General features: G+C 38.4%; 1 protein-coding gene across 5 annotated transcripts in view; it reads left to right on the top strand.

The window, feature by feature from the left end:
* HMGCR (3-hydroxy-3-methylglutaryl-CoA reductase) overlaps positions 1 to 24,246 on the top strand; it is a 77,611-nt gene that overhangs the window by 47,264 nt on the left and 6,101 nt on the right. The window contains exons 1-13 of one of the 5 annotated variants that reach the window (XM_067031162.1): positions 9,150 to 9,230; positions 12,951 to 13,008; positions 14,230 to 14,417; positions 14,847 to 14,958; positions 15,238 to 15,325; positions 16,647 to 16,731; positions 17,858 to 17,963; positions 21,244 to 21,350; positions 21,455 to 21,571; positions 22,000 to 22,148; positions 22,268 to 22,515; positions 22,625 to 22,803; positions 23,847 to 24,041. In XM_067031162.1, coding sequence (XP_066887263.1) covers positions 14,253 to 14,417; positions 14,847 to 14,958; positions 15,238 to 15,325; positions 16,647 to 16,731; positions 17,858 to 17,963; positions 21,244 to 21,350; positions 21,455 to 21,571; positions 22,000 to 22,148; positions 22,268 to 22,515; positions 22,625 to 22,803; positions 23,847 to 24,041 — 1,551 coding nt within the window. In that variant the 5' untranslated portion in view covers positions 9,150 to 9,230; positions 12,951 to 13,008; positions 14,230 to 14,252. Of the gene's footprint in view, positions 1 to 9,117; positions 9,231 to 9,302; positions 9,889 to 12,950; positions 13,009 to 14,229; positions 14,418 to 14,846; positions 14,959 to 15,237; positions 15,326 to 16,646; positions 16,732 to 17,857; positions 17,964 to 21,243; positions 21,351 to 21,454; positions 21,572 to 21,999; positions 22,149 to 22,267; positions 22,516 to 22,624; positions 22,804 to 23,846; positions 24,042 to 24,246 lie in introns of those variants that run through there. The other 4 variants (XM_059062740.2, XM_059062742.2, XM_067031163.1 and 1 more) reach the window with 4 other exon arrangements.

Consider the following 24,246-nt stretch of genomic DNA (forward strand, 5'->3'; position numbering starts at 1 on the left):
CATTGAATCTGTAGATTGCTTTGGGTAGTAGAGTCATTTTCACAATGTTGATTCTTCCAATCCAAGAACATGGTATAACTCTCCATCTATTTGTATCATCTTTAATTTCTTTTATCAGTGTCTTATAATATTCTGTATACAGGTCTTTGTCTCCTTAGGTAGGTTTATTCCTAGATATTTTATTCTTTTTGTTGCAATGGTAAATGGGAGTGTTTTCTTAATTTCACTCTCAGATTTTTCATCGTTAGTGTATAGGAATGCCAGAGATTTCTGTGCGTTAATTTTGTATCCTGCTACTTTACCAAATTCATTGATTAGCTCTAGTAGTTTTCTGGTAGCATCCTTAGGATTCTCTATGCATAGTATCATGTCATCTGCAAACAGTGACAGCTTTACTTCTTCTTTTCCTATTTGGATTCCTTTTATTTCTTTTTCTTCTCTGACTGCTGTGGCTAAAACTTCCCAAACTATGTTGAATAAGAGTGGTGAGAGTGGGCAACCTTGTCTTGTTCCTGATCTTAGTGGAAATGGTTTCAGTTTTTCATCATTGAGAACGATGCTGGCTGTGGGTTTGTCATGTATGGCCTTTATTATGTTGAGGAAAGTTCCCTCTATGCCTATTTACTGCAGGGTTTTTATCATAAATGGGTGTTGAATTTTGTCGAAAGCTTTCTCTGCATCTATTGAGATGATCATATGTTTTTTCTTCTTCAATTTGTTAATATGGTGTATCACGTTGATTTATTTGCATATATTGAAGAATCCTTGCATTCCTGGAATAAACCCCACTTGATCATGATGTATGATCCTTTTAATGTGCTGTTGGATTCTGTTTGCTAGTAGTTTGTTGAGGATTTTTGTATCTATGTTCATCAGTGATATTGGCCTGTAGTTTTCTTTCTTTGTGACATCTTTATCTGGTTTGGGTATCAGGGTGATGGTGGCCTTGTAGAATGAGTTTGGGAGTATTCTTCCCTCTGCTATATTTTGAAAGAGTTTGAGAAGGATAGGTGTTAGCTCTTCTCTAAATGTTTGATAGAATTTGCCTGTGAAGCCATGTGGTCCTGGGCTTTTGTTTGTTGGAAGATTTTTAATCACAGTTTCAATTTCAGTGCTTGTGATTGATCTGTTCATATTTTCTATTTCTTCCTGATTTAGTCTTGGCAGGTTGTGCTTTTCTAAGAATTTGTCCATTTCTTCCAGGTTGTCTATTTTATTGGCATATAGTTGTTTGTAGTAATCTCTCATGATCTTTTGTATTTCTGCAATGTCAGTTGTTACTTCTCCTTTTTCATTTCTAATTTTGTTGATTTGAGTCTTCTCCCTTTTTTTCTTGATGAGTTTGGCTAATGGTTTATCAATTTTGTTTATCTTCTCAAAGAACCAGCTTTTAATTTTATTGATCTTTGCTATTGTTTCCTTCATTTCTTTTTCATTTATTTCTGATCTGATCTTTATGATTTCTTTCCTTCTGCTAACTTTGGGTTCTTTTTGTTCTTCTTTCTCTAATTGCTTTAGGTGCAAGGTTAGGTTGTTTATTTGAGGTGTTTACTGTTTCTTAAGGTAGGTCTGTATTGCTATAAACTTCCCTCTTAGAACTGCTTTTGCTGCATCCCATAAGTTTTGGGTCATCATTTCTCCATTGTCATTTGTTTCTAGGTATTTTTTGATTTCCTCAGTGATCACTTCATTATTAAGTAGTGTATTGTCTAGCCTCCACATGATTGTATTTTTTACAGACCTTTTCCTGTAATTGATATCTAGTCTTGTAGTGTTGTGGTCGGAAAAGATACTTGATACAATTTCAATTTTCTTAAATTTACCAAGGCTAGATTTGTGACCCAAGATATGATCTATCCTGTAGAGTGTTACATGAGCACTTGAGAAAAATGTGTATTCTGTTGTTTTTGGATGGAATGTCCTATAAATATCAATTAAGTCCATCTTGTTTAATGTATCATTTAAAGCTTGTGTTTCCTTATTTATTTTCATTTTGGATGATCTGTCCATTGGTGAAATTGGGGTGTTAAAGTCCCCTACTGTGAATGTGTTACTGTTGGTTTCCCTTTTTATGGCTGTTAGTATTTGCCTTATGTATTGAGGTGCTCCTATGTTGGGTGCATAAATATTTACAATTGTTATATCTTCTTCTTGGATTGCTCCCTTGATCAATCCCTTGATCATTATGTAGTGTCCTTCTTTGTCTCTTGTAATAGTTTTTATTTTAAAGTCTATTTTGTCTGATATGAGAATTGCTACTCCAGCTTTCTTCTGATTTCCATTTGCATGGAATATCTTTTTCCATCCCCTTCCTTTCAGTCTGTATGTGTCTCTAGGTTTGAAGTGGGTCTCTTGTAGACAGCATATATATGGGTCTTGTTTTTGTATCCATTCAGCCAGTCCTTGTCTTTTGGTGGGAGCATTTAATCCATTTACATTTAATGTAATTATCGATATGTATGTTCCTATTACCATTTACTTAATTGATTCGGGTTGTTCTTGTAGGTCTTTTCCTTCTCTTGTGTTTCTTGCCTAGAGAAGTTCCTTTAGCATTTGTTGTAGAGCTGGTTTGGTGGTGCTGAACTCTCTCAGCTTTTGCTTGTCTGTAAAGGTTTTAATTTCTCCATCAAATCTGAATGAGACCCTTGCTGGGTAGAGTAATCTTGGTTGTAGGTTTTTCTCCTTCATCACTTTAAATATGTCCTGCCACTCCCTTCTGGCTTGTAGAGTTTCTGCTGAAAGATCAGATGTTAACCTTATGGGGATTCCCTTGTGTGTTATTTGTTGTTTTTCCCTTTCTGCTTTTAATATGTTTTCTTTGTATTTAATTTTTGATAGTCTGATTTATATGTGTCTTGGTGTGTTTCTCCTTGGATTTATCCTGTATGGGACTCTCTGTGCTTCCTGGACTTGATTAACTATTTCCTTTCCCATATTAGGGAAGTTTTCAACTATAATCTCTTCAAATATTTTCTCAGTCCCTTTCTTTTTCTCTTCTTCTTCTGGGACCCCTATAATTCCAATGTTGGTGCATTTAATGTTGTCCCAGAGGTCTCTGAGACTGTCCTCAGTTCTTTTCATTCTTTTCTTTCTTCTGCTCTGCAGTAGTTATTTCCACTATTTTATCTTCCAGGTCACTGATCCGTCCTTCTGCCTCAGTTATTCTGCTATTGATCCCCTCTAGAGTATTTTTAGTTTCATTTATTGTGTTGTTCATCATTGCTTGTTTCCTCTATAGTTCTTCTAGGTCCTTGTTAAATGTTTCTTGCATTTTCTCTATTCTATTTCCAAGATTTAGGATCATCTTTACTATCATTATTCTGAATTCTTTTTCAGGTAGACTGCATATTTCCTCTTCATTTGTTAGGTCTGGTGGGTTTTTATCTTGCTCCTTCATCTGCTGTGTGTTTTTCTGTCTTCTCATTTTGCTTATCTTATTGTGTTTGGGGTCTCCTTTTTGCAGGCTGCAGGTTCGTAGTTCCCGTTATTTTTGGTGTCTGTCCCCAGTGGCTAAAGTTGGTTCAGTGGGTTGTGTAGACTTCCTGGTGGAGGGGACTAGTACCTGTGTTCTGGTGGATGAGGCTGGATCTTGTCTTTCGGGTGGGCAGGTCCACGTCCGGTGGTGTGTTTTGGGGTGTCTGTGGCCTTATTATGATTTTAGGCAGCCTCTCTGCTAATGGGTGGGGTTGTGTTCCTGTCTTGCTAGTTGTTTGGCATAGGGTGTCCAGCACTGTAGCTTGCTGGTCGTTGAGTGAAGCTGGGTGTTGGTGTTGAGATGGAGATCTCTGGGAGATTTTCGCCGTTTGTTATTACGTGGAGCTGGGAGGTCTCTTGTGGACCAGTGTCCTGAAGTTGGCTCTCCCACGTCAGAGGCACAGCACTGACTCCTGGCTGCAGCACCAAGAGCCTTTCATCTATGCGGGGCTCAGAATAAAAGGGAGAAAAAGTCTTTTGCGCTGCCCTAGTCTCGAAGCTCCCGCTCCTGCTTCTCAGGCCGCATCCCCATGGGAGGTGGGGCTGCATGTGGACCTGTTTCCTGTTTTTGAGTTAAGTGATCAGCAACTGGTTTGGGTACTTACTGTATGCTCACCCAGTGTGGGAACAATATGGAAGATTTAGAGGTGGGAGCCTTTCTTCAGTTTTGAGCTGGGCACATTGTTGCTGAAAGAAAGGTTACATTCCCCAGTTCCCTTGTTGCTAGGTATGGCCTTGTAGTTCTGTCCACTGAGATATAAACCGTGAAAAGGAGCTGACTCGGCTGGGAGGGGCCCTTTTTCTGCCCTTTTGTTTTTATTCTGCTCCTTCCAGAAGGATTGAAATGCAGATATGAAAATGGAGCTCCAGTTGCCATCTTGGACCATAAGGTGACCCTGAGGATGGAAAACACAGGCTGAGAATGGTGAAGCAGAGAGAGAGAAGGGTCCCTGAAAGCATCTTGTGCTTCCATGTTAATCCTAGCTGAACTATTTCCAGTTTTCTTTACCCAAGAAAAAAAAAGAAACGCTTATCTTGTTGAAGCCACTTCTAGTTTAGGCTTTCTGTTACTTGTAGCCAAATTCATTGCAATTTGTAGCAGATACAGTTAGGGTGCTATACACTTTTGGGGCCATATTTACGTATGAGCGACAGTACTTTCATATTAAAAGATGGCCTACTATTTGCAGGCCTGGGCAATTGTTCTTTGTCTTTTCTTTCAATGGAGTTGCTCAAGGAAGCTGCAGAGAGCCCCCTTGCGCCACTATTCTTCTTTATTTTCTTTTACACTTGCCTTGTTTTTTCTCCCAGCATCATAATTTCCTCCCTCAACTGGGAGCAAATACAAAGCTGAAGGAAGAGGTTGGGATTGGAAGAATGAAGGTGAACAGGAGGAAGATACTGGGGACTTGACAACTGAGCTTGATACAGATTTTATAGTAAATAGCTCACTCCACTCTTACCAACTGAGACCAGGACCAGGTTTGTTATTGAAGGAGAAAAAGTGGTGCTCACACTTGGGTCAAAATGTGTTCTTTTTCTTTCCCCCTTTTATTGGTCTTTCATTGACTTCTTTGGGAACCAGTCACCCTAGCCAAGAATCCCTAAGTATCTCGGGAATAGATGTTTACTCTTCATTATAGATATGCTGTTTCTATTGATAGGCTGTCTAAGCATTCTTTTTATCCTGAGGAGTGTAAATTCCTTTAAAAGGAAAAATATATATATTCCAATATATCTCATACCCACTCTCCAACCCAACTGATTCTACAAAGCTGGGGAAGGGCCTAAAGAGAGGAATGGGGAAACTGTAAAGAAAACAAAGAAAATCACTGTTAAACAGTGAAAGCAGGTTTGGTGGACAGAAGAAATCTTTAACTGTGGGCACCCTCTCCTGCAGAGACCTTTGCTTCTAACTTCAAGAGAGGCTCCAGCTATTGATTTCTGTTTAGAAAGTTTTAGAAACAAAGAAGAAGCAGAATTCTAAGTTTTGCTACTGAAGTAAAATAGCAAAAAAAAAGAGGAGTAGCCAAGACTTTGGTCTACGTGAGATGCTACCAGTAGAAACTTGAGATCAGCCAACCTGCTCATGACTTCCTCACCTTTTAAATATCTCATATCCTACAGTACTTCAAGATTTCTGCCTAATTAAATATTCTGCTCCTGTATCTGTCACCTCCATTCTCATGCTCACAATCTTGACTCTAGTGCCTACAGTAGCCTTCCTTCAAACCACTTCCTCCCCTTGTTCAAAACATCCTGCACCCCAACTCCATGCCCTACCTTTTTTCTCAGTGGACCCTTGGCATACCTCACTCCGAACCCTTACCATGTTATATGGAAGGATCCATTTGTGTATGTTTTCTTATTTAAATCTGCACCTTGAGGGACTTCCCTGGCGGTCCAGTGGCTAAGCCTCCCCGCTCCCAATGCAGGGGGCCCGGGTTCGATCCCTAGTCAGGGAACTAGATCCCACACGCCACAACTAAAAGATCCTGCATGCCGCAACTAAGACCCGTGCAGCCAAATAAATAGATAAATAATAATAATTTTTAAAAAAGACTCTGCGCTTCCACTGCAGGGGGCGTGGGTTCATTCCCTGGTTGGGGAACTAAGATCCCACATGCCATGTGGCACAGGTAAAAAATATAAATACATATAAAAATCTGTACTTTGAGTGCCTAGCCCTTTGCCTAGCATAGAGTAGCTCCTCTGTGAATATTTCTTGACCTTGAGCAGGAGTGATAATCAATCACAACATCTGCCAAAAGCTAAGTGACCAGTTATCAGTTGTAATGTACTAGTTAAAAAAGTCATCCTTGAAATTAAAAAAAAAAAAAATTTGTGCAAGACAAAGAGAGAAAATTACCCAAAGCTGGAAGATATAAATTTGAACACAGCTGGGAACTGTGAATGGGAAATAAATATGTAAAACTCTTTGTTGATGTTATGAAAGGTCTTTCACAATGGATCATCAGAAGCTTCAACAATCATGACATGTGCTAATACTAAAGATAGCACAGTGGAGTGGTTTAGAGCATGTGCTCAGGAAATGGACTTCAAAGTTCATATTCCAGCTGTGTAAACCTAGGCAGATTACTTAACTTCTCTGTTTCTGTAGCTCCATCATTTGTAAAATGCAGTCTACTAATGCTTTCCGAATGTTATGAGAATTAAAGGAGTTAATATAAATAAAGCACTTAGAAAAGTGGCTAGTGCATAGAAAGAGCTATATAAAATTTTACTACTATTGTTATTATTGTTCCTGTTATAATTCCTCATCCTAAAGCATGGCCTATGACAACAAGAAGAAGGAAAAGTGATGGAGGGCTAACATATAAGTAAATACTAAGAGCTATGTGGATAAAAATGGCAATGTGGGCCATTCACTACTTTAAATTTAGATCTCTTAAAATTGTAGTTTTATAAACTCTTTGCTGTGAGGGTAAACCCACAAAAGAAGAAAGCACAGATTCCTTTGTCCCCACCCCCCCACTTTCCCCTTCTATGTGTGTCCTTGCCAAATTTTGTGATTTATCATTAAGTACAAATTATTATTTAAGTGCATAAAGATTCTTTTGACATAAATTGGGAATCATATAGAAGTTGTTTTAAGAACATAAAACTAGACAATTAGAGTTTCTTTATTACTTGCTTTTGAACTCATAATCTCATTGGAGTTCTTAATTAAGCCGAGTTTGGGAATACAGTTTCCAGATCTTGGTCTAAAGACTTTTTGTTGAAACACCTTCATAATCCTTATTTGAATTTATATTAGTAAGCATTTGTATAATCTGTAACTTATAATTCTGAGATAGCTGGTCCTTTTGACTTCTGGGGACATTAAAAGTACGACAAAGTTTCTAGCTCTGAGTACTTACAGATCTTTTTTCTTTCTTCTTCTTCCTTTTGATAAGACTCATAATAGGATACTTTAATTTTTGGTTAGTTCCCCTTAGTCATCTTCACTGTGAAAACTCTTTCCTTCCATTATGATCAATTCAACAAATATTTAACAGTCATCTAATTTTATGAAGGGGTATAAGGTTCATAAAGGAAGTTTCCATGTCTGTCATGTGGCTGCTATAACTCCCGTGCCAACCAAGGTGCATTGCACATAATGGGTGCTCGAAAAGTATTTCATAAAGAGATATGGATAAAGATCCTATACTGAAGCAGTGGAGGATAGTAGAACCAGTATAAGTTTTAGATCTGGGTTCAAATCTCAGTTTTCCAAATTATTATCTATGTGATCTAAAGCAAGTTGTTTAACAAACTCATTTTTCCTTGTAAATGGAAATAATATCTATTTCATAAGGATTATGAGAATTTATCAAAATAATAGTATATTAAAACTCCTCCTGAGCATATAGTGGGTATCAGGGACTGCGTTTCAAAATATAGGTCTTTAAAAGTTGAGGGGATTGCAATTCCTGTTCTTAAGAAAGTTCCACATAATAATAACAACACAGGTCACAGAATATGGACAGGTTATGGGTGTTCAGAGTAGGGAGAGATGACTGTATTTGAGGGAATCAGGAAACAAGGTGACATATGAAATAGTCCTTGAAGGAGAGTTAGGATTTCAACAGTTGAAATGTGCAGGCATGTCCAGATTAAACAGAGAACATAAACAGGGAGCAAAAAAGGTACTGAGTGTGACTGAAAAAAGGTCAGTTACTCTTTTGGCTGAAATGTAGGGTTGACACAGGAAGTAGTGAGAGATAAGAAATGTGGGGTAGGGCCATATTGGGGTTGCCAGTTTCTTTAATTCGATAGACAATGAGCAACTCTTGGTAGTTTGGGGGCAGGCCAACGGAATAATAGGATTGGAAGGTGGAAGCACCTAAGAGTGGAGACACCAGTTAGGAGAGGCTATTGCATTATTTCAGGCAAGAGATAATAAAGGTCTGCAGCAGGGCGGGATCAGAGGGAAAGCAGACACGACGAAGGAGGCACATTTCAGAGCGAATCGACAGTCTGTGTCTAGTGCCTTGTGCTGTAGGGAGAGAGGGAGAGAAGGAGGGAGGGGGGAAGAGAAGGAGGGAGAGAGGGAGGGAGAGAGAAACCCCATGACTGAAGCCATTTACACTATTTACAGGAATGGGTAAATCACAGGAAAGTGTCGGTTTGGGTTTCGGAAATGGGTAAGCTTGAGGTTTGGATTGCTCCTTGCTGCCACCTTCCCTTTTGTACATCCTGGTTTTCAGGGCCACCTCCACCTCTCTCCACTAAGTAATTGTGCATTCTATCCTTGACCTGACCCTGCGTTTATCTTCACGCCCCTATTCTGCTCCCTACTATTCCTTGCCATTTTACTCTCACAGCCACAATGACCCCAGCTCAGGTCCTGGGCTGTAGGACACTCCACCCGCCAGATCCCCTATCGTCTTCGCCTAGGCAGCTTCCATGCGTGCGCCCCCACGGCTCTGTGACCAATAGGCAGGCCCTAGTGCTGGGATTCGACTGGCTATTGGTTGGCTGAGCCATGGTGAGAGATGGTGCGGTGCCCGTTCTCAGCACGGGTGAGAGCTGTGGGCGGTTGTTAAGGCGACCGTTCGTGACGTAGCGCCGTCAGGCCGAGCAACCCCCAGATGATTGGCTAGACGATCGGACGATCCTTCCTTATTGGTCACAGGCTCGTCCGGCTCCGAGCGTGCGTAGAAGCAAACGTTTCTTCCGCTCCGCGTCTTCGTTGACTGGAGACGCGTGGACCGCCAGTTCCCGGGGACTGTGGCCTCTGGTGAGATCGGGAGGTGAGGAGGGCGGCGGTGGGCGGGAGCGGGTTAGGGTCGTGTAGGTGGCGGTTCTCGAGCTCCGTCCGGCCGTGGAAAGGGGCAACCGGCACCTCCTGCCGACCCGGGGGGAGCTGCGCTGGCGGCTTTGCCCGGGGTGCCGCCCCGGTCCCACGGGGACTGCGAGGAGACGTCCTTGACGCGCGGCCGGCCGAGTGGCGGCCCGCATCTATGCCGGGGAGCCCGCGGGCCAGGCTGGGCCAGAGAGGCGGGCTGCGGGCCGGCCTCTTCTGGGCTCCCGTCGCCATCGGTGGGCTGGCGGGGCGTCGCCGCGTTCGCTGGCCCTGTCCGAAGTCGGCGGTGCTGGCCAAGCAGTCACGATAGTCGGGGCGGAAAGGGTGCCAGGCAGGGTGATCTCGGAGTCCCCTTGATTCGAGGAATGCTGGTGGGCTGTGGGGCAGCCAGGCCCGCAGGTCGGGGAGGGAACGCGAGAAGGTCTATCAGGTGTGGGCGTTCACGCCCAGGCTTGCTGTTCTCACTGGGCTCACGCCCTGACGCTGCTGTTCGTCAGCACCTTAAATGCTGCTGACTAGCTCAGAGTCGTGAAAGAACCGTGGATCTGCATAGATACGTCCGGTTATTTTCAGGAGAAACGGATTGAGAGGATGCAGAGCCCAAGGTATAGACTTGCCCGAAGACTTAAACGATTCTTCTTCTCCTTCCTCTCCTTCTCCTCCTTTTTTTTTTTTTTTTTTTTTTTTTTTTTTGTTCAGGGGGCGAAGTCTCCTTGGTGCTGATTGCTGATCTCCTTTAGTCTAAACCTTGTAGGTTTTTCGGAATATTTGGTTTTGGTATTTTGATAAGGAAAAACGTACCTTGGAGATTCACAAATAGAACAGTCAGTTTTTGTAGTAGGAGGAGGTTGATGTACTTCATCTTAAATGGTCGTTTGAAATTTTTCAGGTCTTTGAGGACATGCCTTCTTAGACTTGGTCCTGAAAAGTCATGGGAAACATCTGTTTCCAGGCCATCCTAAGTAATCGTGTAAAATTTTAGCATCACGCAAAGTAGAGAATGTATTTTTTTGTTTGCTTGTGAATTAATTTTTTTCTCCCTGCAATGAAAGACATGTTTTGATTTAGAGGTAATCTAGCAAAGGCCCAGAGTGTACTTTGGGGATAGACTGGATTGTGAGGGCCTGCTTGGTGGTAGTGTCTTTCCAATTTGTGATAAACTTGGCAGTAAAGACAGTGGGAGTTAGTAATATGAGGGCTTAAAAGATGTGCAAAGATTACATCATTAACATGTGAAAACTATTGTGTGTGTGGCATAAGCATTTCAAGATGAAGTGTGTGTGCACGCACGTGCATGTGCTCTTTTTATTCTTATATGATCCAGTTTCTAGGCCATGGATAGATAACCACATCTATATCACTATTTAGGTTGACCATATGAAATTGCTGGTATTTGACATTTGACCATTTTTCCCATACAAAAAATAGCAGTTTCATATGGATCACGTAATACTTGCCTTTGTTAAAGAACTTTGGAGCTCTAGCTTCATAAATGAATAAAAAGATATGTGACTTAACACAGAGGCACACCATGTCATAGAATTGGGTGTAGAATACAGGTTTCCTGATTCCAGTGTGAGAATTTTTTTTTTCCATAGGGTACTGGGTTGAGCAGCAGAATTCTCAATCCTGTTGGAATTAAAAATGACTCAGTACAAGACATGGTTTATTTATTTGTTTATTTATTTATTTTTGGCTGCGTTGGGTCCTCGTTGCTACGTGCGGGCTTTCTCTAGTTGCGGTTGAGTGGGAGCTGCTCTTCATTGGCGGTACGTGGGCTTCTCATTGCGGTGGCTTCTCTTGTTGCAGAGCATAGGCTCTAGGTGCGCGGGCTTCAGTAGTTGTGGCTCACGGGCTTCAGTAGTTCTGGCACACGGGCTTAGTTGCTCCGCGGCATGTGGGATCTTCCCGGACCAGGGCTCGAACCCGTGTCCCCTGCATTGGCAGGCGGATTCTTAACCACTGCGCCACCAGGGAAGCCCCCTACATGGTTCTTGCCTTCAAAGAGACAAAACGTACACAGCAATTAATATGAGAACAGTGTAAGATAGTGTATAATCAAATACTGGAATGTGTAGCACAGTAAGAGTGCTGAGTGGGAGGAAAGAATCAGAGGAGGATGCCAAAGCATCTTTTTCTGCAATTGGCCATAGTAGGTGGGTTTTGTAGCATACTGAATTAGAGTTTGGGGATTCAGTTTAATTTAAATTATTCATTCTTTTGAATAATTATGAAATGTTTGCAGCATACTTCAGTCTGAATAAGCAAGGCATACATTGTCTAACTTGATTTTTTAAACTAAAATTTATTTTTATTGTAGCATGGCCTAAATGCTGTACTTTGAATTGGCATGAGCTGTCTATTGCCTGCTAGTGCCACTTGCAACTAATGATGAAGTTGGAAGATTGGATTCCATGGCATTTAAATGATTTGCATAATCACAGGGAAATGGGGAGGGTGCTATTGGGAAATGTGCAATTATAGTTACTTTTGACACACCTTTGTACATTTGGTTACTCATTTTGTATTTCCAAATAGGTGAGGTTCTCTGTGTTTGGGGATGGGTTATGGGATCATGTGTAAGTCTTTTCGGGAATGTTGCAAAGATGACTTTACACCTAGGAAAGAAATGTTCCAGAATTGACAGTGCTACCATGAAGCTTTTGAGGGAAAACATAATGTCCCTAATATATAATTATAGATTAATAATGCTAAACCTATTTGTGATCAAATTGGGGTGCCTTCCTGCTAGCAGCTCAGATTTTAATTCAACCAAATTAACTTTTTAATAGTGAAAAATACATTTTCTTGATAAGGGAATATTCTAAATTGAGAGGGCTTGGGGGAGAGAGTGTTAGAAACTTTGACCTAGTTTCAAAATGTGTTTTTAGTTAATTCATTTTCTGCAACACTGATGCTAGTTGATCCTTTTGACTAGTTTATAGGGTTTTGTCTTTTTGTTTTTAAATATAAGGAAGTTATGTGATAGAAGGCTGTCATGAAATCTAGGCTCTTATGAGGCTTTTAGTTGAAATGAAGTAGAGTTCAAATCTAAGATATGATTTATATTCTCCAATACTTTAAGTCCAAGTCCCTGCTAATTTAATAGAAAGTATGTTTGTTATTGTTGTTCATTTTCAGGATAGTATAGGAAATGTATAGCCTCTCTTCCCCACCCCATCCTCCCTTAATATGTTCTCTGAATGCAGAGAACTGAGGGGCTTGAAGTGGGGGAGTTATATCCATATCTTTAAAAAAGTCATCTTTAGGTCTGTTTCAAGATGTGTCAATAAAATGCATGCTACTGTAGCTTAAGAATTTATTTTTAATTAGCAGGTATTTGTTGAGCAACTGCTATGTATGAATGCAATGTGCTGGAGGATGAAATGATCAGTAGGCCTCAGGGAGGAGGAAGGTTGAAAAAGCCTGAATAAACACAGGCAGATGCATGCCACTTTTATACATTTCAGTGACCCGCCCGCCTTTTAAAATTGAGACCCACAGTAAAAAAATACATGTTATGTTGGAAGCCAGTACAAACACTCATATGTATAATTTCATGAAACATAATGTTTCAAAAAATAATATCTACCCATACCACATGTCTTAACCACAGCTTTTTTCTCTTTTTCCTTTTATTTTAAAATATTTGTTCTGACTCATAAAGTTGATTTCATGATCTCATCGATCCAGTGAAGGGTTGTAACCTGCAGTTTGGAAACCAGGTATCTATTTGGTGGCCTGGTGTGGCTGAAATGTAGAGAATAGAGAACATTGAGTGATGCAGTGAGAGGTGATGATTAGTAATTGCTTTGGTTTGTAAAAGCATCTCTTATTTTCTTTTCCCTAACACTTTAAATAGATTAATGCTTTATTTTCCTTAATTTGGTGCCTTTTTATTTTCTTTCTTCAGTAAATGAATCACTTTCTTAATTATTACCATAAATGTGAGATTCATTTGAATTCTTGATAGTCTGTCAATCAGTGGCCTTAAAATTAAATCTTAATTGATTTTTATGGGTAGTTAATATGCTTTACCATAAGCATTAATTTTAGTGTAAGAAGTAAGGCTTGCAAATTCCTATGTTAGAGATTAATGACTATCCTAGATTTTTTTAAAAATCAGAATATCAAAATTATTATTACTATTATTTAGCCAGCAAACATGGAAAAGTTTTGCCATGGTAGTCATTACGTCAAAATAACCCATATTCTGTTGGGAATTTTTCAGTTCTGTAGATGTCTACTTTGGCCAGCAATCCTCTTATTCTAATACTGTTCCAGCATTTTTAGTAAATGCTGTTAAAGTTTGGGAAAAGACCTCTGGTGACAGCAACATTAGGAAGTTTTATTAAACATTTTGCTAGTGACATATTATGCCATGTGTTTTATGGAATGGAAAAGTCTAATGGACTCCTGCCCTTGAAGAGCTTTATAAAACTAGGATAATGATTTACAGGAGGACACTGAACAAGTAGATTGTTTGGTATTTACCTTTTGCATAACTAGAATGTAGAGAATGAAGAGGGTGCTTATATGCATTTTGTGTCAAGGTAATCAGAAAATAAATGTGAATGGTTGTTTCTCACTTGTTTTGTGTTTTATTGCTCTCCTCCTTGCCTCAGATAATAATCGGGCTGAGGTATTATTTGGTTTGATCTTAAATGCTCGAATTCATACAACTGGTAAGAAAAAGCTGCTTTTAAGTTGTTTGTTAGTGAATAATAGAGGATTTAAGTGTTGTGAGTAAAGAAGTAATAACAGTCCTCTTATTTTAATTTTGTAATTATTTTCCAGAATTATAAGGAATACTGTCAAATAGTATTATTCTTAATATACAAGACACTGCGTACAAATCAGGGTTTACAATGCACTTTTCCTTAAAATGTTTTCCTAAGAATACAGTGAGCTGTATACTAAGTGTTCATACTTGATATTCCTTCCAGGATCCAAGGATTCTTCAGCTACAATGTTGTCAAGACTTTTCCGAATGCATGGCCTCTTTGTGGCTTCCCATCCCTGGGAAGTCATAGTGGGGACAGTTACACTGACCATCTGTATGATGTCCATGAACATGTTTACTGGTAACAATAAGATCTGTGGTTGGAATTATGAATGTCCAAAGTTTGAAGAGGTTTGTGTGATTAATCTGATTATTGACTAAAGTAAATACATTTTGAATTTCTAAAGAGTGTCTCCTTTTAGAGACCACATAATCAAAAAAACATGAGTAAAATTTTTATTTCAGTATTCATAACTTTCATTTACTTATATAGTACGGAAATGCACTGGAAATATTTTTCTTTTGCTTTTGGTATACAGATGAGTGTAATTGACTTTACTTGAGAAATATAGCTTTCATTAAGTGACTAACAGTGAAAAATGATCGGTTTAAACATTAGATTGTTTAAAAATTGGGAGTAAATTTTTGATTTGCATTGTAATATTTTATTTGACTTGTGCCTAAATTTATACTGTCATGATGATATGTAAACTAATGATGCATGCAAAACAAAAATTCTTATTTTTGATTTGGATTTTTCTTTTTTCTCTCTCCCAATAGGATGTCTTGAGCAGTGACATCATAATTCTGACAATAACACGATGCATAGCAATCTTGTATATTTACTTCCAGTTCCAGAATTTACGCCAACTTGGATCAAAATATATTTTGGGTAATAATTTTATATATTAACCTTTTTGTGTGCTATCAAATTTTTGATTTACTGTGGAAATTTACCTGTTTGTTTAAATCATGTGTGTGGAAATGTGTGTGCTGCATGTATTCAATAGTTTCATTTCTTTTTATTCAAGTTAGACGTTCTGCTATTTGAGACCTTAATAATCTGGAGAAAATAGTATTATTTCTCTCAGAATATTGTATGGGACTGTATGTTATTGTGTGTGTAAAAAATGCTGAAGTTTTTTCAGTTTGCTGAATTTTGTCATTTTAGGTATTGCTGGACTCTTCACAATTTTCTCAAGTTTTGTATTCAGTACAGTTGTCATTCATTTCTTAGATAAAGAATTAACAGGCTTGAAGTAAGTATTTAAGCATAAATATACTTTCTTTCAAAATATATTGTTAAGAACTGTTCTCTATGATATAAAGCATTATAGTATATAAATTATCAAAAGTATAGAAAATATGGGAAAATTTTTCATGTAATCATTTAGCTAATTTTAATACCTGTTAATGTTTTAGTATATATCCTATCCCACTATTTTATACTTAAAGAAAACTTCTGAGATCATACTGTATATACTGCTTTATAACTTTTATGCTTTATAATAGTTTATCAACATCTTTGCATGTCCTTACTGCTAAACTAAATTATTTGTAATAGCTGTCTAGTATTCTCCTATCCTCTAGGTTGGATTGTTAGGTTATTTAATTTCCCCCATTAATAACAACACTGTGATAAATGTCTTTTTGTAGCTAAAGTTTTGTTTGTATTCATAGTCATTTTCTTAGGATACATTCCTAGGAGTGAAACAGTGGCTGTGTTGGTTTTTAGGGCTTTTAAGTGCTGTAATTGCCGATTTGTTCTCTAGAAAGGTTGTTGAGATTATTCTTCCATAGATAGTAATTAATGAAAAAAGAATTGCATACAGTATACAGGTTTCCCCTGCTATCCGAAAGTACAGCTTTCCTATGAAACCTTTTGTAAGTGAAGAAGCAATTGCCTTGTAACACATCTTGCTAAGGGATGCACACAATAAATCAAGATAAAGCACAGATGCTCACAGACACAGTTCAAAGCTATGGCAGCTTGGTGCTGAGATGCTAAGTGTAGTTCCCAGGCAGTGCCATTCTCTCTGTCTGCCCCAGGTACCCAGTGCCTCTATAACGGTTCCCTGCAAAACAAACACTGAATGCTATTTTCACTTTTCACCTTTTTTTGTCAAAGTGAAAACCTTGTTTGGATTTCTTTTGGTTAGCAAAAATGGTTACTATGTAGGTCTTTCATAAAAGTGAAGTGGCGTAAAGCAAACTTTCGAAAAGTGGGGGATACCTGTATTCCTCTTTTTCCCCCATGTTGATTCACAAGGACACTTTTTTTTTAAACTAAGGGTGATATTTTGCTATAGAATTATCAAAAGGTGTTTCTGGATAAATATATTTACATTTTTAACATTAAATATATTCTTAAATATTTTGAGTGACTAATATATTTAGCTTTGAGGATGTCAAAGGAATATAGGTTATACCTTTTGGTCTGCAAAAAGGTAACACATGCCAGAGCTCATACAAGGCATGGGACGAGGGGTTGGGGGGGGAGTTTTGTTTTAGGAAGGGATTTTTCGGTGATATTTTTTCGTTTGTTAAATAATACCTGATCATCTTTTTTTCTTCCCCCAGTGAAGCTTTGCCCTTTTTCCTACTGCTGATTGACCTTTCCAGAGCAAGTGCTCTAGCCAAGTTTGCCCTCAGTTCCAACTCACAGGTATTATTTATAAGACATGAATGTTAGTAGTATCCTTTTTTTCAGATTGTTTACATTAATAGGAAAGATTAGTAGAGTTTCTTCACAGTCCAAGATTCAGGAATTGCCTGCAATTTTGTCAAGTCCTAAGACCGGTCTTCCTAGGAACCCTAGGAACTGTCCCATTTATCTGACAACTCAATTTTAATTCCACAGCTTCTAGAATTTGGAATCTTCCCTGTTTTCCTTTTTGAAGTTTTCAGAACGTAAGGTATTATGTCTTTTGGATAAATTAGAGTATCTACCTAGTGAAACATACCAGAGAACAGACAGTATCTAATGGAAGAATCTCAGGGTAGATTGATTTCTAAACCCCGTGAGTTAACACTAGCATTATTTCCCATCTAAAGTTTTATCTTGGTGTTCATTAGTCACGTTAAAGAATGTAACATTTTTAATAATACTGAGTAACTGAGTATAAAATATGTGCTTCTGGGGGCTTCCCTGGTGGCGCAGTGGTTGAGAATCCGCCTGCCGATGCAGGAGACACGGGTTCGTGCCCTGGTCCGGGAAGATCCCACATGCCGCGGAGCAACTAAGCCCGTGAGCCATGGCCGCTGGGCCTGCGCGTCCGGAGCCTGTGCTCCGCAACGGGAGAGGCCACAACAGTGAGAGGCCCGCATACCACAAAAAAAAAAAAAAAAAAAAAAAAAATGTGCTTCTGCCCTGATTATGTATTTGATGAATATTTATGATCATTTGAGCATTTTGACAAGGATATTTAGGTTTCATACTACTAATATGATCTCAAAAAATTTGCAACTAAGAACTTCTGTCAGTGGTAGCCAAAATATAAAATGTAGGATTTATGTGGGATTTAAATGGCAGGAATAATGCACCACTTCAAAGGAATCTTCCTAAGAAATATCTCGTTCAGTGGACAGGGAAAGCAGGGCAGTGTACATGTTCTTCTTTCTTTAGTCCTCTATATTATCCTTTGTACCTGGAATGCCTGTTCGTCTTATCATATTGTGTATTTTATTCTTAATATAGTAAATTAGGTTTAGTAGAAGCCCTGGGATACTCTAACATTTTAAAAAGTTACTTTGTACCTTATCCTCATTGATATGTTTGGTCTGTGTTTTAGGATGAAGTAAGGGAAAATATTGCTCGTGGGATGGCAATTTTAGGTCCCACATTCACCCTTGATGCTCTTGTAGAATGTCTTGTGATTGGAGTTGGTACCATGTCAGGTTTGTAATCAGTTTTTAATATATTTTAAAATGAGTTTGTAGAAGAGAAAAAGGAATATATTAAATTGTATCAATTACTCTTAAATTCTGACTTTTAAAAGTCTGACATTACTCTTAAAATTTTTTAATTGTATGAATATGTGTGTATATCTGATCTGACTTTATGTCTCTCTGCTTTAGCAAAAACTTAGTAGGTTACCGATTTCTTTTCATTTTTTTTGAGCAGATTTTTTTTTTTACATTAATTAATTAATTATTTTAAGTATATGGCTGCGTTAGGTCTTTGTTGCTGTGGGCGGGCTTTCTCTAGTTGCTTTGAGCGGGGGCTACTCCTTGTTGCGGTGCGCGGGCTTCTCATTGCAGTGGTTTCTCTCATGGAGCACGGGCTCTAGGCACGTGGGCTTCAGTAGTTGCGGCATGTGGACTCAGTAGTTGTGGCTCGCGGGCTCTGTAGCACAGGCTCAGTAGTTGTGGTGCACAGTCTTAGTTGCTCCACAGCGTGTGGGATCTTCCCGGATCAGGACTTGAACCTACGTCCCCTGTGTTGGCAGGTGGATTCTCAACCACTGCACCACCAGGGAAGTCCCCTGATTTATTTTCACTCTTACTATCTCATCTTCTTTTCCTGTGCTCCACTTTTTTGATGACTTTAAGGTGTTTTTATTTGCTTTTTGTTTGGTTTTTAACCAAGCTTGTATTCTAGGCTCAGTTAGAAAGCATCTTTCAGCCTCTACTGTTGTCTGGACTAAATTAATGACTTGGTTCCTTGTGTTTTAATTGTCTTGTAGGAGACAGTGCAAAAGTCAGGAGGTGGACAGATCTTAAGTTGGGTCCACCTAACTGAGTGGTTAGGAAGATTTAATCAGACAGTATGCAGTACATCTTAGCACTTAGCCAGCACTGACCTCGGCATATATGTTTCTTCATCCTTAATTGGATAGTAGAGAATTAGATGTTAAATATCAAACATAGGACTCCATTATATAGGACAAAAATTATGGCCTCATATGGAAATTTGCCAGAATGAATATATCATGCTGTTGTCAAGGTTTCCTAATCAACTAAGACTAGATTTTATGGCTTTCTCATGAGGGTCACACTTAGTTAACTACTATTCTAGTGTATTTCCTGGTGCCTTAGTGCCCTCAATAAGGGGTTTCATTCTTTCAGAAGTATATTATCTAACTTTTAAGAGAGTAGTTAGTTGCTATTATTAGTTGAGGTCTGTTCACTAGATAGTATGTTAAATATATATAATGTTTCTTCTAACTTTCTGAGGGTAAATTTATTATTTATTCAGTTATTTTACCTGTCATTCGAAGTTTATTTAGCAAAGATTTAAAAAAAATTTTTTTAAATGTACATTTCTTAAAATTTACTCTTTTTGGGTATAGTTTTGAGTATTGACAAAGATGTAGTCATGTAACTGCCACCACAATCAAGAAAAAATGTGTTTGATCAGGTGAAAATATACCTATGTGATTTTATACAAGCAGAACAGTATATAAGAAGATGAGGGGCTTCCCTGGTGGTGCAGTAGTTGAGAGTCCGCCTGCCAATGCAGGGGACACGGGTTCATGCACCGGTCTGGGAAGATCCCACATGCCGCAGAGCAGCTGGGCCTGTGAGCCATGGCCGCTGAGCCTGTGTGTCCAGAGCCTGTGCTCCCCAACGGGAGAGGCCACAACAGTGAGAGGCCTGCGTACCACCAAAAAAAAAAAAAAAAAATGAGAGGATTAGCTAGGAACTGGTAGTGGGCTGTGAAACCAAGGATTATTCATTTGAAACTGATGTGGAAAGCAGTGGAGACTGATGTGGAAAGTAGGGTGATAAGTTTGGTCATAAGTCAGAGCAGTGGACAAAGGAAGTGATTAGATTTGATGTTGGAAAAGCCAGCTAGGAGGCATTTACAGCCATACAGAAATGGTAAAATTAGGGATTTGGCTTAGGGTAGAATAAAAGGACAGATTTAACACATACTAACTAGGAAGCAAACCTTTGGAAAGCCAGTAAAAAATTTTTAAAAAGTCTTTACTTGGAACTTGTAGATTGGTGCTGTCTCCTTGTAGTAAAAAAGTGGCACAAAGAGACTGCGCCACTGGGACAGAGTAAGGAAGAATGCCTGAAGAACCTATGACGACAGTAGTTACTGTTGTACGAAGGGAAAGAGTAGGTAGCCAGGTGGTAAAAAGCAATGGTCAATATGGTTTGATAGTCTCAAGTTTGAAAAGATTACATTTGGCTACTTTTAAAATATAGGTTGTTCATAATGCTTTTGTCATTGTAATTTTATATTCTCTTGAATTTCTGCATTTGGGAGTAATAGCTATAGAATTTTTAGAAAATACAATGTATGCTTTTTTTCTATTTAGTCAAATGATCTATTATGATTCAGAAAATAAAATACAACATTGAGGGGTTTTTTTGTATTACTCTAGTTAGCATTTTTTATGGGAGAAGGGAATCAATTTTTATATGTATTTCAAACATTTTTATATTTAATGTGAATAACATCAGAAATATGTATTATATTTTATATTCAAGTTTATTTGTAAAGAGAGGGAGTAGGATTTGATAATCTAATCTTTCCCCAGCTCTGTTCCCTTCTATTTGAGAAGATTACCAAGTGATACCGCAAGCATTTTGTAATGGAACATTTGTTAACTTTGGATCTTGGGTTGCCTTTTTGCATTATATCATTTTTCAAACAGATCAATGAAATGAACCAAAATTGTAAGAACATCAATAGACACCACAGAGGTTATATTGAAAATAGAGCTCAGTAGTACACATAAAGTATTTATTATGATACTATATCAGGAATGGTATAACTAGCAGTGTGTTTTTTACAAAAAGTCCTTGGTCCACAGGTGAATTGCTTTTGTGGTGATGAGTGGGATTGGATCAGTAGTATAACGGAGTGGGAGGGGTTTGCTCCATTAGAGTTGACTGTCCTTGATATCCTATCTCAAAATACAGTACTACCATTTGATGAAAGGGGATGATCAGATGGATATTAAATACTGCCGTGCCTGGCATTGTGACGCTGGGGACATGGGAGAAGCCAAGGTCTCTGCCCTCGAGGAAGTTATCCTCTGTGTGCTCAGGCTTCACAGCACCTCTGAGTTTCTAATTCTTTTTCCAGTAGATGGCAGAGAGCTTAATATACTAATACTTCCATGTATTTGTCTACCTATAGGAAGAGTCCTTGTGATGTATGCAGCATCAGAAATACACATACTGCTTTACTAGCTAATGCATTTAATTTTTCTCTAACCAGGGGTGCGTCAACTTGAAATTATGTGCTGCTTTGGCTGCATGTCAGTTCTCGCCAACTACTTCGTGTTCATGACTTTCTTCCCAGCGTGTGTGTCCTTGGTTTTAGAGGTAAGAGCAGTTCTTACTTATATTAGTAGAAGAGTAATATTTTTCATATTAGTTCACCTAAAGAAGATTAGCACCTTCTAATGTAGTGCTGACTTACTTTGTAGCTTTCTCGGGAAAGCCGGGAGGGTCGTCCAATTTGGCAGCTCAGCCATTTTGCCCGAGTTTTAGAAGAAGAAGAAAATAAACCAAATCCTGTTACTCAGAGGGTTAAGATGATTATGGTAATTATACAGTTTTATTCTTCTTTCATTATTTTTGGTTCCAAAATCATATTCTGCTTTTCCATTTTTTTTCCTTCTTGTTGTCTTTGTGCAATTTTTGGCTCTTTCACTGATGTTCCTCTTCCCCCGCTTTTGTTTTCTATCTTTTTTTTCTCATTTCTTTGAGGCCCCTGGTTTTCTCTCTGCCCTAAATAGATTTTTCAAGTTCTTCCACTTTCTCTCTCTTTGAAAATCTTTTTTTTTTGGGAATGTTTTCAGCCATTCAGTGGGGCCATTGCTTTAGTCAGTCACATAGCAAGCCTGGGTCTTTATTTTCTTGGTAAGGGAGGCCATGGGAGGACGGTAGTGTTTAATTATCCAGTTGCACAGGATGAGTTTCGGTTCCATTGATATGCAGAGGATACATGATTTTTACATTTTTATTTCAGTCTCTAGGCTTAGTTCTTGTTCATGCTCACAGTCGCTGGATAGCCGATCCTTCTCCGGCAGACAATTCTAAGGTTTCTTTAGGATTGGATGAAAATGTGTCAAAGAGAATTGAACCAAGTGTTTCCCTATGGCAGTTTTATCTCTCTAAGTAAGTTCCCCGAGTCCTACTTTGTTGTCTATGAATCATAGCACTCTATGCTACTGAGAGTTTAGGTGTGCCTTTTGTATTTGAGTAAATAACATTTTAATTTGCTTTCTTTTATTCAGAATGATCAGCATGGATATCGAACAAGTTATTACCCTAAGTTTAGCTCTCCTTCTGGCTGTCAAATATATCTTCTTTGAACAAGCAGAGACAGAATCTACACTCTCGTTAAAAAACCCTATCACATCTCCTGTAGTGACCCAAAAGAAAGTCGCAGACGATTGTTGTAGACGTGACCCTATACTGGTCAGAAATGACCAGAAATTCCATGCAGTGGAGGAGGAGGCCAGGATAAACAGAGAAAGAAAAGGTGATTTATTATTCCCTTCATTTTCCATTCTTCCACTGTTGATTTGTCAATAAGTCGAGTCTTTTTTAAAAGTTCAGTGTTGTGAGATTTCTTTTGATCTCTTGAACAGTTGAGGTTATAAAACCCTTAGTGCCAGAATCTGACACCTCAAACAGAGCTACATTTGTGGTTGGTAACTCCTCCTTACTCGATACTTCACTGGAACTAGAGACACAGGAACCTGAAATTGAACTTCCCATGGAGCCGCGGCCTAATGAAGAATGTCTACAGATACTTGGGAATGCAGAGGTGAGAAAATAAAACAAACTCAAGCTGGTATCTTTCTTAAGAAAAGGAGCTTTTTTTATTAAAGGAAGGAAGGAAGTTATAGCTACTGAGTACCTAAGTTCTGGGCACACTGTTGCATGGTTTACAGGTACTGGTCTTATTTATTTATTCCCTACAACCTTGTAAGATAGATGGAATTTTCTCCATTTTTCAGATGAGAAAATATAGGCTCCAGGAGGGTTAATTAAGTATGTCCCAAAGTAAAACATCTAGAAAATGGTAAAGCTGGGATCAAGAGTCCAAGATTTACTGACTCAAGTGTCACATTGCTTTTTCAAATTTTTTATTACTGTTTATTAAAGAGATGAGCAACTTCTGTATTCTCATATGTGTTAAGGCCTAGGAAAGCTTTCACACAGAAATGAACTTCAGAGAAAGAAGAAAGGTTTGGGGGGCTTTTTGTTTGTTTGTTTTGGTTTTTTTAAAGTAAGCCTGATGCTCCTGAGGAGGCTTATTTTCTTTCTGATGTTTGAACAGGATGTCCTGCCGACAGTCTGCTCATGAGTTAGCATGACTATTGTGTTCCATCCGTATCTGCTTACTCTGGTTCATTCTTAATTTATGTGCATATGAGTGAGAATAGATTGTGTTTTTCTTTATCAGTTTTCTTTCCCTCATTCTCATTAACATGTGTACCAGTATCTCAACTGTCATGCTGTATTACAAAACTTACAGGGTGGGTGTCAGAATCTTAATTGGAATTTTTTTTTTTTCTATGAACATCACTTGAAAATTTTAGTGTTTTGGTTTAACATTTGTTTAGTTTTCACATTTTTATAAAGAATTTGTTTTTATTTTGATCTTCTTATTTCTACTTAAATCATCTCCTTCTTTAGAACTTCAAATTCCTTCAGGTTCTTAAAGTACTTGTGTTTTAGTTCTATGGAGAGCACTGTTCGTATTAAATGGTCTATTTATTATGAAGAGTACGAAGTTTGGTTCTTCAAGTCTTTTTTCATTTCCCTCTATCCATCCCCCTTCCATTATTTTTCCCATTTCTTTAGAAAGGTGCAAAATTCCTTAGTGATGCTGAGATCATCCAGTTAGTCAATGCTAAGCATATCCCAGCTTACAAATTGGAAACTCTGATGGAAACCTATGAACGAGGTGTATCTATTCGTCGACAGTTACTTTCCAAAAAACTTCCAGAGCCTTCTTCTCTCCAGTATCTACCTTACAGGGACTATAACTACTCCTTGGTATGTTATTTTCTTGATGCTTTGTAGCTTTAGTCTTTAGTTTTTCAGTCTTTTTCTTGACTTGTCTTTTATATGTACATAGTTTTATAAAACATCTTCCTTTTTAACTCATTTTACTGTAATTTTGTATAGGTCATCAAAATTCAAAAATATTTTTCTTGTTATTTATAGTCATTACTCAAGACTTTTAAAGAGTAAATTAAAA

This window comes from Kogia breviceps, chromosome 4, assembly GCF_026419965.1.
Source record: "Kogia breviceps isolate mKogBre1 chromosome 4, mKogBre1 haplotype 1, whole genome shotgun sequence".
NCBI classification, from domain to species: domain Eukaryota; kingdom Metazoa; phylum Chordata; class Mammalia; order Artiodactyla; family Physeteridae; genus Kogia; species Kogia breviceps.